The sequence below is a fragment of the Pneumocystis jirovecii genome (genome assembly GCF_001477535.1).
Source record: "Pneumocystis jirovecii RU7 chromosome Unknown supercont1.12, whole genome shotgun sequence".
NCBI classification, from domain to species: Eukaryota; Fungi; Ascomycota; class Pneumocystomycetes; order Pneumocystales; family Pneumocystaceae; genus Pneumocystis; species Pneumocystis jirovecii.
This window is the reverse complement of record NW_017264786.1, coordinates 351,240-363,110: the sequence shown is the minus strand read 5'-3', so window position 1 is coordinate 363,110 and position 11,871 is coordinate 351,240. Positions and strand designations below refer to the sequence as shown.

At 26.1% G+C, this 11,871-nt stretch overlaps 6 protein-coding genes across 6 annotated transcripts; all 6 read left to right on the top strand.

Annotated features, from left to right (window-relative positions):
- Nucleotides 1-73: 73 nt before the first annotated feature.
- Nucleotides 74-807, top strand: T551_02768 (uncharacterized protein; the record flags this gene model as incomplete). The annotated part of the gene is made up of 4 exons (XM_018375031.1): nt 74-259; nt 312-399; nt 443-519; nt 556-807. The coding sequence occupies 4 exons, from the start codon at nt 74-76 to the stop codon at nt 805-807; spliced, it is 603 nt and encodes a 200-aa protein (XP_018228911.1).
- A 747-nt stretch (nt 808-1,554) lies between these two features.
- T551_02767 (uncharacterized protein) lies at nt 1,555-2,142 on the top strand (the record flags this gene model as incomplete). The annotated part of the gene is made up of 5 exons (XM_018375030.1): nt 1,555-1,560; nt 1,604-1,799; nt 1,860-1,979; nt 2,025-2,040; nt 2,088-2,142. 5 exons carry the CDS (start codon nt 1,555-1,557, stop codon nt 2,140-2,142), a joined length of 393 nt encoding a protein of 130 aa, XP_018228910.1.
- Nucleotides 2,143-2,436: 294 nt separating this feature from the next.
- On the top strand, nt 2,437-3,711 carry T551_02766 (cytoplasmic tRNA 2-thiolation protein 1; the record flags this gene model as incomplete). Its single annotated transcript, XM_018375029.1, has 7 exons — nt 2,437-2,517; nt 2,561-2,815; nt 2,861-2,975; nt 3,021-3,140; nt 3,187-3,301; nt 3,353-3,405; nt 3,446-3,711. The coding sequence occupies 7 exons, from the start codon at nt 2,437-2,439 to the stop codon at nt 3,709-3,711; spliced, it is 1,005 nt and encodes a 334-aa protein (XP_018228909.1).
- Nucleotides 3,712-4,503: 792 nt separating this feature from the next.
- On the top strand, nt 4,504-5,644 carry T551_02765 (3-keto-steroid reductase; the record flags this gene model as incomplete). Its single annotated transcript, XM_018375028.1, has 4 exons — nt 4,504-4,541; nt 4,592-4,822; nt 4,863-5,067; nt 5,114-5,644. The coding sequence occupies 4 exons, from the start codon at nt 4,504-4,506 to the stop codon at nt 5,642-5,644; spliced, it is 1,005 nt and encodes a 334-aa protein (XP_018228908.1).
- Nucleotides 5,645-5,696: 52 nt separating this feature from the next.
- Nucleotides 5,697-8,452, top strand: T551_02764 (polyadenylate-binding protein; the record flags this gene model as incomplete). Its single annotated transcript, XM_018375027.1, has 8 exons — nt 5,697-5,708; nt 6,079-6,345; nt 6,392-6,449; nt 6,502-6,597; nt 6,647-7,900; nt 7,947-8,178; nt 8,224-8,295; nt 8,338-8,452. 8 exons carry the CDS (start codon nt 5,697-5,699, stop codon nt 8,450-8,452), a joined length of 2,106 nt encoding a protein of 701 aa, XP_018228907.1.
- Nucleotides 8,453-8,926: 474 nt separating this feature from the next.
- Nucleotides 8,927-11,729, top strand: T551_02763 (uncharacterized protein; the record flags this gene model as incomplete). Its single annotated transcript, XM_018375026.1, has 9 exons — nt 8,927-9,079; nt 9,126-9,522; nt 9,568-9,875; nt 9,919-10,686; nt 10,729-10,791; nt 10,845-11,291; nt 11,333-11,464; nt 11,505-11,618; nt 11,661-11,729. 9 exons carry the CDS (start codon nt 8,927-8,929, stop codon nt 11,727-11,729), a joined length of 2,451 nt encoding a protein of 816 aa, XP_018228906.1.
- Nucleotides 11,730-11,871: the final 142 nt, after the last annotated feature.

The window sequence follows — 11,871 nt, the reverse complement described above, 5'->3', positions numbered from 1 at the left end:
ATTTAAGAACTTTATAAATATTGGGAAAGATACTGAAGTTGTGAAGGTTTTATTGAAGTATTTATTTTTAAGGATGTCTGTTAATTCTATTGATATTAATCCGGAAAACGAATTTATTTTATTACCATTTGAGCAATTTTTTTTTAGTCGAAATAAAGTTGGGTTTGCATTAGAATGTGGTAATGGATATCCAGCAAATCATATAATTAATAAAACGCATTTCTCTTCTTCTGGAAGATTATATCTTTCTAATCAGAGGGTAGCTTTTCGGAAATATTTTTATATAAAAATTATATTAATTAGTTTTATAGATTATTTATTTTCCGTCTCATATTACATCTAGTTTTAAAAATTTTGTATGTCCTCTTAATAAATTTAAAGATGGCAGTTTTATCCAGCGTTTGTTTTTTGAAATATTTTTATTTTTATTTATAGTTATTAGCATGGTTTTCTCCCAATTATTATCAAGCTACTGTGTATCCTGTATTGCAAGGCGGTCTTCCATCTGTTGCTTTAGTTGTAAAGCTTTTTTTATTGTTTATCTAATGTTTTTAGGTAAAATTTATTTTTAAAGAAGGAGGAGGATTTGATTTTGCAACAAAGTTTTCTGATGTTCAATCTAGACTTCATGAAAATAATAATGATCCATACTGTGTTCAGCATCTGGAGGAACTTCCTGCATATCGGCTCCATGATAGTTTTTTTCAGTCTAATACTTCTCAGATTATTACAAATGATATAATTAGTTCTTCTGATAATAGTATTCGAGATGTACCCCCTAATTATGAAGATATTATTAATAAGTAAAATTGCTATAGTGTTAGAGTTTTGGTTTATAGTATTTTGGTTTTAAACAATATTTTTTTTATTTAAGATTATTTTTAAAAATGTTTTAGAGTTTTTAGTAAAGTGTATGTATATTTTAGGTGTTATAGTTAGTATTTATCACGATATAATTGTTTATATGTTTTCATCTGGGTTATAATTCATTTAGATTTATTTCAAATTTTTAATATATGCTAATATATGATGTTTACTTGATTATTATATAGTAGGTTTATGAGTTTTTAAATTAGCTTTTTAGATTATATTTATTATGGATATTTGAATTGTACAATTTTATGATAATAATGTTTATTTGAAAAATAATATTATATATTTGTAAAAAGGTCGTTTTGTATTTATTAATAGTAAAAGGTTTTTATTAGAATTTTAAAGTTAAAAACATTATAGCTTTATTTTCAATATATAAATAAATCTTTAGATATGATCAAAGATTTTTAATAAATATGTATAATAATTTTGAGTCATATTTCTAAATTTTTATAATTAATGGATTAATAATAGAATATGTAAATTGCGCTTTTTTTAAAAATTACGGGAGTTTTATTTTTTTTATACAAAAATTTTTTATTTTTTTTTGAAAATACTTTTTGATAAGGATGTTTTTTACCTTATTTTTCTTTAGAAATTATTTTTATAAAGGGTTAGGGTTGTAATAGAAGTTTTTACAAAAGAATTAGATAAATGATCAAAATTCTGTAAATTGAATAAATGGAGGTATAGAATTCAAGAAAAGTGTTAAATATGTTAATGTTTTTAGAATATTTTGAAATTGAAAATATGGATTTCTGATATAATGTCTTTTCCTTTATTTGTATCTGCAGAAGAAAGTGATTATAAAATAGAGAGCTCAAATAATCAGGAGGATAAAGAAAAAGAGAACTATAACGGTAATGACGATGATAGTGATGGTGATGAGAAAGATCCTGAGGATAGTATGCCATTAATTCAAGAAGGTATATCTGATTTTTTTAATTCAGGAGTTATATATTTAATGAGTTAATTTGGATTGGTAGAATGTTTAAATACCAAGAAATGTGCACTTTTAAAGCACCATTATGATGAATGTCAAAAGCGTATTATTTCAGTTATTGAAGAAGCTGAGGGGGGAAAAATAGATAATGAAAATTGCGTTGGTATGTGTTTTTATACGTTGGGTATTTTATTAATTTTTTTGTTAGAAGAAATGTTCCATATGTAGTTTTTTTGTTTTGTTTTGTTTTGTTTTTAACTTTTTTATATAGGATGCATTGTATTGGTAATTGTTCTGCCAATAAAATTTTTTCGGAATTAAAATAGATTCTTATTATTATTACTGTAGTTATATTATTTTGAATATACATGAAATAAAAAATTGTTTTTATGATTTAGATTTATTGTTTAATATTTGCATTTAAAAATGTTTAATATTTTTAGTTTATTTTTAAATTTAGGATATATATATAATTAATATATAGTTATATGGACTTACAAGGTTTTATATAGTTTTATTGTCATTATTATATTTTTTGTTTTTGAGAATTGTTAAATTGTATTTTATATATATATATTATATTTTACATCCGACGCAAATTTTAAATTATTATAAATTTGATGGTATTTAAAGAAACTTTTAAAGTTGTTCGTTCTAGACAATTGTGTGAGTTGTGTTTTTTGAATCGTCCATCTCTTAAAGTTTGCTTGAATTGATTTAAATTCTTTTTTTAAACTATAGTAGCGTCCTAAAACTTCTCAAAAACTATGTAAAGATTGTTTTTATTATGTTTTTGAAACAGAAGTTCATAACACTATTATGTCTAATTCTTTGTTTTCTAGAGGAGATAGAATTGGAATTTGTGCTTCGGGTGGTAAAGATAGTACTGTGCTTGCTTATATTATGAAAATTTTAAATGATAAATATGATTATGGATTGGATTTATATATGATATCTATAGATGAAGGTATTCGTGGGTATCGTGATAGTGCTTTAGAGGTTTTCTTTTTTTTTTTATTTTAAACATCTGATATTTATTGGAAGACTGTTAAGCGTATTCAAATTCAATATTCAATACCTTTAAAAATTGTAAGTTATGATGAAATATATGGGTGGAATATGGATAGTATTGTTGAGCATATTGGTAGAAAAAATAATTGTAGATATATGTATTGTTAAAGTTTTTGTTTTAATGGTATTTAAGGTACATTTTGTGGTGTGTTTCGAAGACAAGCTCTTGATAGGGGGGCTACAATGCTGAATATTGATCATATAGTTACAGGGCATAATGCGGATGATATTGCTGAAACAATTATTATGAATTGTAAATTTCATTTTTAATAAAATTATTGAAATTTATATTTAAATAGTATTACGAGGAGATATTGCACGTCTTGGGCGTTGTACAGAGATATTAACAACAGGAGAATCTAGAGTAAAAAGATCTAAACCATTCAAATATACATATGAAAAAGAAATTGTAATGTAATATTTAATATTGTATTGAAATTTTGTTAAAAATTTTAATTTTTTCAGGTATGCTCATTTTAAAAAGCTTGATTATTTCTCTACTGAGTGTATTTATTCTGGTTTGCTTCTTTTGTGTTTTTTGGTTGTTAATTTTTTTAGTTGAAGCTTTTAGAGGTACTGCTCGCGTTTTGATAAAAGAATTGGAATCTTTAAGGCCTTCCTCAATTATTGATATTATTCATTCTGGTGAGGTGTTTTTGCTTTCCGATGCCGCAAAAAAAAAGCTTCCAGTTCAAGGGAATTGTAAAAAATGCGGACATATGTCTAGTAATGATTATTGTAAAGCATGTATGCTCTTGCAAGGGTTAAATAGTGAAGCTAGTAAACTTAGTACTAAAGAAATAAAGAAATCAATGATTAAGTAAATTATAGAAATTTTTATAGAAATTATAATTAAGAGTACATAATAAAAAAATATAAAAAATTAATTTTTTAGAAATTCTTTTTGGCTATATTTTATAAATATTATGATTATTCTGATTATATATAGCTTGTATTATATATATTCATTGTTTATATATTATATTGTAGACATGTATTGAAACATTTTATGTTTACTGACGATGTTATTAATATTTTTATTATTTATATATAACTATTAATATATTAAATTAATAGATTTAATATTCCAAAAAATAACTAAAAAGTAATTCAATATAAATATTTAAATATTATTTATTTTAGTTTGATTCATTATTATTAATTTAAATTTTATTTTTTATAGAAATATATTAATGTATAAATGTGTCGACAGTAATTTTGATATTGCTTTTTTATTAACTTGATGAGTTGGATTCTAAAATAAAATATGTTTATTTTTATTAATTTTATATTATATATTTAGTTTTTTTTTGAAAAATATTGAATTTCGAGGCTAGTTTAAAACTATAGTTTATAATTTTTTAATTTTTGAATATTTATCTATTTTTTTGTTGGATTTAAGATTTTTAACTTAAATAATTACATTTTTAAAATATTAAAGTACAAAATTTTATTTAAATAATATAAAATATTTTTAAATTTGTTTTTTGTAATTATTTTTATGATTAAAAAAATTTTTTTTAAAAGTTATATTGATATATATATTGATATAATATATAGTTAGTATTATTTGTAAATAAAAAAAATATTTTAAACATTTACTTAGTTTATGAAAAATGAAGGAAGTAATTTTGTTAATAACAGGAGCAAATAGGTTAGTTTGAATTTAAATTTTTCTATCGTGTAGATTTTAAGTTTATATAGTGGATTAGGATTTGCTTCTGCAATCAAATTTATAGATTATTATACTCCAGTAGCTCAATCTGAAGAATACTTGACACTTATCATTACATGTAGAACTAAAAAGAAAGCTCAAAATACTATAGCTCGTTTAAAAATGCATGCACCATTACGTAAATTAAAACTATATTATGAATTGTTAGATCTTTCAGAAATGGAAAGCGTAGAAGCCTTTTGTAAAAATTTATTACTAAAGTATTTCTTTTATTCTTTTTCTTTATTTAATTTGTAGAAGATATGAGAAGTTAGATATTGTTGTTTTTAATGCAGGTATAGGTGGTTTTATTGGGATTAAATGGCTACATGCTATTTGGGATATTCTTACAAATTTTGTGAATGCCATAACATATCCATCATGGAAAAAACAAGGCATTTCTCTTAAGTCTAAAAATCAGCTTGGTTTAATCTTTCAGGTAAATGTATTTTCATACATTTATATAGTTAGTAATTTTTATATTTTAAAAAAATTATTAAAAAGAATTTTAGAAAGAGCGTCTTGGTTCTCTTTTTTTATCTTCATCGCGTCTTATTTGGGTATCATCATTAGAATGTCAACCTTCTGCATTTTCTGTTCTTGATATACAATGCTTTTATGGAAAACTTCCTTATGAATCTTCAAAACGTTTAATGGATATTTACCATTTTGCTACTTATGAAAAACTGTCTTATAATCAATATCTTTGTCATCCTGGGATTTGTCGAACAAATATTATGGCAGAGCATCTTAATTGTTTTTCTACTTTTTTCATGATTATTGTTTTTTATATAGCACGTTTTTTGGGAAGTCCTTGGCATACTTGTACACCTATAAATGGTGCATATTCTATTATTTATTGTGCTACAGAACGGAAGGTTCCGCGTAATATCAAATGGGGTAGCGGAACTAATAGATGGGGGAAATGTGTTTTACGAAATTCTAGTGTTATTCCCTATGAGGAGAAGGAGGTAGACATAGTTGTTGATTATCTCCATAATTTGGTCAAAGAATGGAAAGATAAGCTTTCTATAAATTCTTGATTTTTTAGAAAAAGTTATTATTTAGAAACTGTTTTATTTTATTGTATTTGAAATGCTAATAATGGTATGTATAGTTACAACTATTTAATATGTTGTCAGTTTTATGTATTTGTTATATTTGTATGAATATTTAACACATGTCTATATATTTAATATTGTGAAATTAGGTCTTGTGCAGTATTTTTAATTTTCATGTGTCCTGTTGTTTTGGTACTGATTGTAGAAAACCTTTTTTTTGAATCGAAATAAAAAAAAAATCTAAAAAAACCAAACGATCTGAGTAATTTTCTTGATAATTAAGAAGATAAAGGTTATTTTTAAAAAAAATATACTTTTAACATCATCAGCACAGGAAGGATTATAAAAAGTGAGAAATTTAAATTCCACGGTTTCTTTGGCAAGTTATAAAAAAATATTATTTTTGAAGTTTTTAGAAAATTGAAGAAAAATTAACATTTAGAAGTACTAGGAATATTATATATATGTCATTGTTAGCCATTGAATCTGTTTCTTCTACCGCTCCCATAAATATTTCAGAAACATCTAATAAGAATATCTTGAGTAAGTCTAAGTTAGCACGGTCTGATGATATTGCTTCCCCCACCGAAGCCGCTGGCTCGGCTGATGATCCTTCACGTCTAAGTGCTGGTGCCAATTCAGGAGTTCCTGTTTCTCAAAACAATTCTAATTCTGCTTCTTTGGTATATGTCTTGGTTTTTTGAATTTTTTATACTTATAATTTTTCAGTATGTTGGTGAGCTTGATCCAAGTGTAACAGAAGCTATGTTATTTGAGCTTTTTAATAGTATATATAATTGCTTAAAAAACGCAATTATATTTGTTCTGATTTAATATAGATATCGGTGCTGTTGCAAGTATCCGTGTATGTAGAGATGCTGTAACTAGAAGGTCTCTTGGTTACGCTTATGTTAATTTTCACAATTCTAGTGATGGTGTGATATTAATAGTTTTGAATGACATCTAGAGTTAATCTTTTGACAGGAGAGCGTGCTTTAGACGAACTTAATTACACTTTAATTAAAGGGAAACCTTGTCGTATTATGTGGTCTCAACGGGATCCTTCTTTAAGGAAAACTGGAACAGGGAACGTTTTTATAAAGAACTTGGATGCTAGTATTGATAATAAAGCATTACATGATACTTTTACTGCTTTTGGAAGCATTCTATCCTGTAAAGTTGCTGTTGATGAGCTTGGGAATTCTAAAGGATATGGTTTTGTGCACTACAAAACGTCTGAATCTGCAGAAGCAGCTATTAAACATGTTAATGGTATGCTTTTGAATGATAAAAAGGTATATGTTGGTCATCATGTATCTAAAAAGGACCGTCAGAGCAAATTTGATGATATGAAATTAAAATTTACGAATGTTTATGTGAAAAATATTGATCCTGAAATTAGCGAGGCTGAATTTGAGGAATTGTTTAAAAAGTTTGGAAATGTTACTTCATTGAGTCTTTCCGTAGATGAAAATGGAAAGTCTCGCGGTTTTGGATTTGTAAATTATGAGAATCATGAAGATGCTGCTAGAGCTGTTGAAGAGTTACATGATACAGAATATAAAGATCGTAAATTGTATGTATGCCGGGCTCAGAAAAAACACGAGCGAGAGGAAGAGCTTAGAAAGCAATATGAGCAAGCGAAATTAGATAAACTTAATAAATACAATGGCATAAATCTTTTTGTAAAAAATTTGGATGACGATATAGATGATGAGCGTTTACGACAAGAGTTTTCTATTTATGGAACTATTACTTCTGCAAAGATTATGGTTGATGATAATGGAAAGTCTAAAGGCTTTGGATTTGTTTGTTTTTCTTCACCAGATGAAGCAACCAAAGCAATAACAGAAATGAATCAACGTATGGTTTCTGGAAAGCCTTTATATGTGGCACTTGCTCAACGTAAAGATGTTCGGCGATCCCAGTTAGAGTCACAAATAAATGCTCGTAATCAACTTAGAATACAACAGCAGGCAGCTGCTGCAGGGATGTCTCCACAGTATGGAATGCCTGGTGCTCCTATGTTTTATGGTCAAGGTCCTACTGGTTTTATGCCTGCTGGTCCTATGACTGATAGAGGTATGCCGTTTCCTCAACCTGCTATGGTTCCATCTAGGCCTCGTTGGGTTCCTCAGCAATCTGGACAACCTAATGGGCAAGCTATTTCTCAGATATATCCTGGTATGTCTGGATATAATGCCTATCTTGCAATACAGGGTAGATCTCAGAGGTCTGGTAAGCGCTTTTTTTGTTTTTTGTTGAGGTTAATGCTTTTTGATAGGACAGGTTCCTCGACCTCAAGGCATACCATCTCGACCGATGATGCCTATGGCTATGCGTCCTCTATTAGGGAGTACGAGGATGTATCGAGTTGGGTCTAATACTAGAAATGGGACTAAGGATGGTATTGATGTTGGTAGTGATGATTTACTTACTGCTGCTTCTTTGGCAGCCGCTTCTCCTGAAAATCAAAAACAGATGTTAGGCGAAGTTCTTTATCCTAAAGTTCAGGCGTAAGTGGGTTTAATATGTTATTGCATTATGATTTATTTTGCTAGGCAAGAACCAGGTTTTGCTGGAAAAATAACAGGAATGTTGTTAGAAATGGATAATTCTGAATTATTACATTTGTAGTATTTTTTTTGTATATGTATTATTTTAACAATTACTAGAATTGAGGATGATGTTGCATTGCGTGCTAAAGTAGAAGAAGCTTTAATTGTTTTGAAGGAATATCAAAAAGGTGTTAGTGTTCAGGATCAAGCAACTGAGACTAATGTTTCATGAATTATGGAAATGCTATAAATCTTAAGGAATTATGCATGTTTATTTGATTATAGCTTTAGATATTTTAATTTTAGTCAGTTAAATCTTATTTTCTGTTGTATTTAGTTTTTTCATCTCAAGAATATTGATGTCGAAATAAAATGTTTTTAGGTTTTGAGTATAAATATAATTAAAAAGGTATTCTGTTCGTATCTTGTGCTTACTCCATTGTTTTAAAAAGTATTATTTTAGTAGATATAGTAGTAGATAATTTGAAGTGCTTAATGTTTTTTCGTAGATATCTATGATAAAAATGATAAGAAAATATATATTAATATTTGAAATTTATAATTTTATAATTTAAGCTATAACTTGTTTTAAGCTTTCGAAAAAATATTATTAATTATTATATTAAAAGTAAATTAAAAATACAAAGAAAAACAATATAACCAGGGGTATTAAATTTTCACGTTAGAAGTGAAAGAACGGATTTTTATGTCTGATTTTAGTGAAAATTATAGTAGTAAATTATCTACAAATGCTATTGATTTTGAAGCTAAAGAAAAATATCAAAGTATTAAAAATAAGGCATCTGGTTTAAAAAATGATATGTCTTTTGAGTTTGACATTAATGGATGTTTTAATAAGGTATATTACATAACTGAGTTATTTAAATTTTATTTAATGATATTAGATAAAAGATATAAAAAATATTAGATTAAAAAAAAAAAAGACTATAAATTTATGTTCAGAGAGTGGATATTATACATTGTCTTCTATGCATCAAACCTCAAAAATATGTTCATCAGATATTGAAACAGGAATTATAAAAGATGAAAATATAAGTGATAGTTCTGAGATATTCAATGATAGTGAAATGTTATTGAGTGATAGCGACTTTTATGATAACAATATTTCTTGTAAAAACATTCAATCTAATGGTCTTAATGAGTTTGTTGAAATATTGGAGAAAAAAAAACATGATTCTTTAAAGATTAAAACTTCAAAAAAAATGTTATCTGATGTTTCTAATAATCAAATTTCTAACTTCAAGATGAAATCTATTGAAGATGATTATACAAATGATCAAGGTTTTGTTAATGTTAGTGAATTATGTTTCTAATGTTTTTAAATAGCTTCTAAAAAGCTGAGTATATTAGAAATGATTGCACCTTTAAGAACGAATATTGTAACAAATTCTTATTTAAACTCTCTTCATGGGGAAAATATTTTTAATTCTTCAAACAATACTTTAAATGTCCCTTTAGTTAAAACAATTCAGGATCGTTTTGATAGAGAAGCTGCATATGATATTGTTAAGAAAGAGTTAGAAAAGTGGAAAGATATTGTGAAGATTAACAGGGAATCTGAGATGTTAAAATTTCCTGTAGATTTTTTTGAAAAAGAAAAATTAACAAATAGTTCATTATCTGCAAAATTTAAAGTTAATTTTTTTTAGTTTTTGGATTTGGATTGATTGTATTTAGGCATCTACGCTTTTTGAAGAAAGCATTGATAAAGCTCTTCAATCTTCAGGTTTAAAGGATGAAAAGTCCATTTCTGAATTTGAAAAATTGCATACTGATAAATGTTTTGTAAAAGATGCTGGAATACATCATGCTGAATTTAGATTGATGCGTGATTTAATGTTTAGACAAGAGTGTAAAGCAAAACGGATCTCAAAAATTAAGAGTAAATCATATAGAAAAATACGTAGACATGAAAAAAAGAAAATAAAGTCTTTAGTTTCAGATAAGACAGATTGTGAAGAGTTATGTTTGCAGAAAGAAATAAATAGAGTTAAAGAAAGAATGGGCTTTCATTGTTCTAGTGCAAATAAATGGGCTAAAAAATGTTTAATTGATACTTATTCTAATGCAGATAGTTTTCAATTTATGTCTAAACAATTGCAGTGTAATCAACATTTTAAAAGGAAAATTCAAGGCACATATTCTTCGGATTCTCAAGATGATTTAGATAATATAAATGAAGATAATTTAAGTTATAAGAAAGGTTTGTTGATGGATTTAAAAAAAATTAATCAAAATGAAAATATTAAGTCATTGAAAGATTTAATGGATATGCAGTTTATGGGAAGTTCTAAAAAAAATAGAAATGCAAAAAATAAGGAAATTCTAGATGATATATTAAGAGTTGAAAAGAATAGCGAAATATTGTGTAAGGAATATAGTGATGATAAAAATTTTGAATGTTTTTCGCATTTTGCTGGAAGAAGAATATTTAATCCATTATTGGTAGGTTTTGTAATTTTTTGAGTTATTTATGATTTTTTGAAGAATAAATTACATGTTTCTTGTATTAATAATCAGGAATTTATTGAGATTTCTGAAATTGAGCAGGTAATATATTTTAAAATTTTAAAAATAGTTTATTTATAAGTGATTTTTTGAAGTCTTCGGACTTGACAGATAAAAAATTATCTTGTTCTCAAAGTTTAAATGATTCTAATGCATGTTCTAAAAATCATAATCCATGGTTGTTTATATCATATAAATCTTCATTAGGATTATGTGGACCAGAATTAGATCATAATATAGAGAACTCTATATTGCATAAAAACACTAAAGAATATAAAACTAACGAGTCTGGACTGTATATTGATCTTTCTGATGAATTATTGTTTTCAATTAGTACAATAGAACAAGATAAATATAGTGATAATATTGAGGAAGGAAATACAAATATGTTATATAGTTCCTCAAGTTTTGCTTTGAAGCATAGGGATATAGTTGCTCGTGCTTTTTCAGGAGATAATGTTTTGGAGAAATTTGAAAAAGAAAAATTCAAAGATATTAAAGAATATGAATCCTATGAGAATAATGATTCAATGCCTGGCTGGGTATTACTTATTTAGATACGTATATTTATTAATAATAATAGGGGAATTGGTGTGGCATTGGAACAAAATATATTTCAAAAAAGCTTATTAAAAAGGTTGCCGGTGTTTCGGAAAAGGGCAAGAAGAATATAAAATTAAGAAATGTAATTGTGTCTGAAAAAAGAATTAAAAAGGTATGAGTATTGTGGTTGTTGTTATTGTTAAATTTTATAGAATGCAAAACTATTAGTTTCTTCAGTTCCATATCCATATCAGACTAAAGAACAGTATGAAAGATCTTTGATGTTACCTTTTGGCCCAGAATGGACAACAAGAGAACAGCATCAGGTATTTATAATATATATGTTATTAAATTTATTTATATATTAGAAATTTATTCTTCCGCGTATTGTAATAAAGCAAGGTTCAGTTATAGAACCATTAAGAATACCGTCTTAGAATAAATTGTTTTTTGAATATATAAATTTTATATAATTGTATAATTATATGATTACAACGTTACTGGATGCCAATATCAATTAAATAGATTTAGGGATGATATAGTATTTTTAGTAATTTAATATTTTTTATATAAAATATA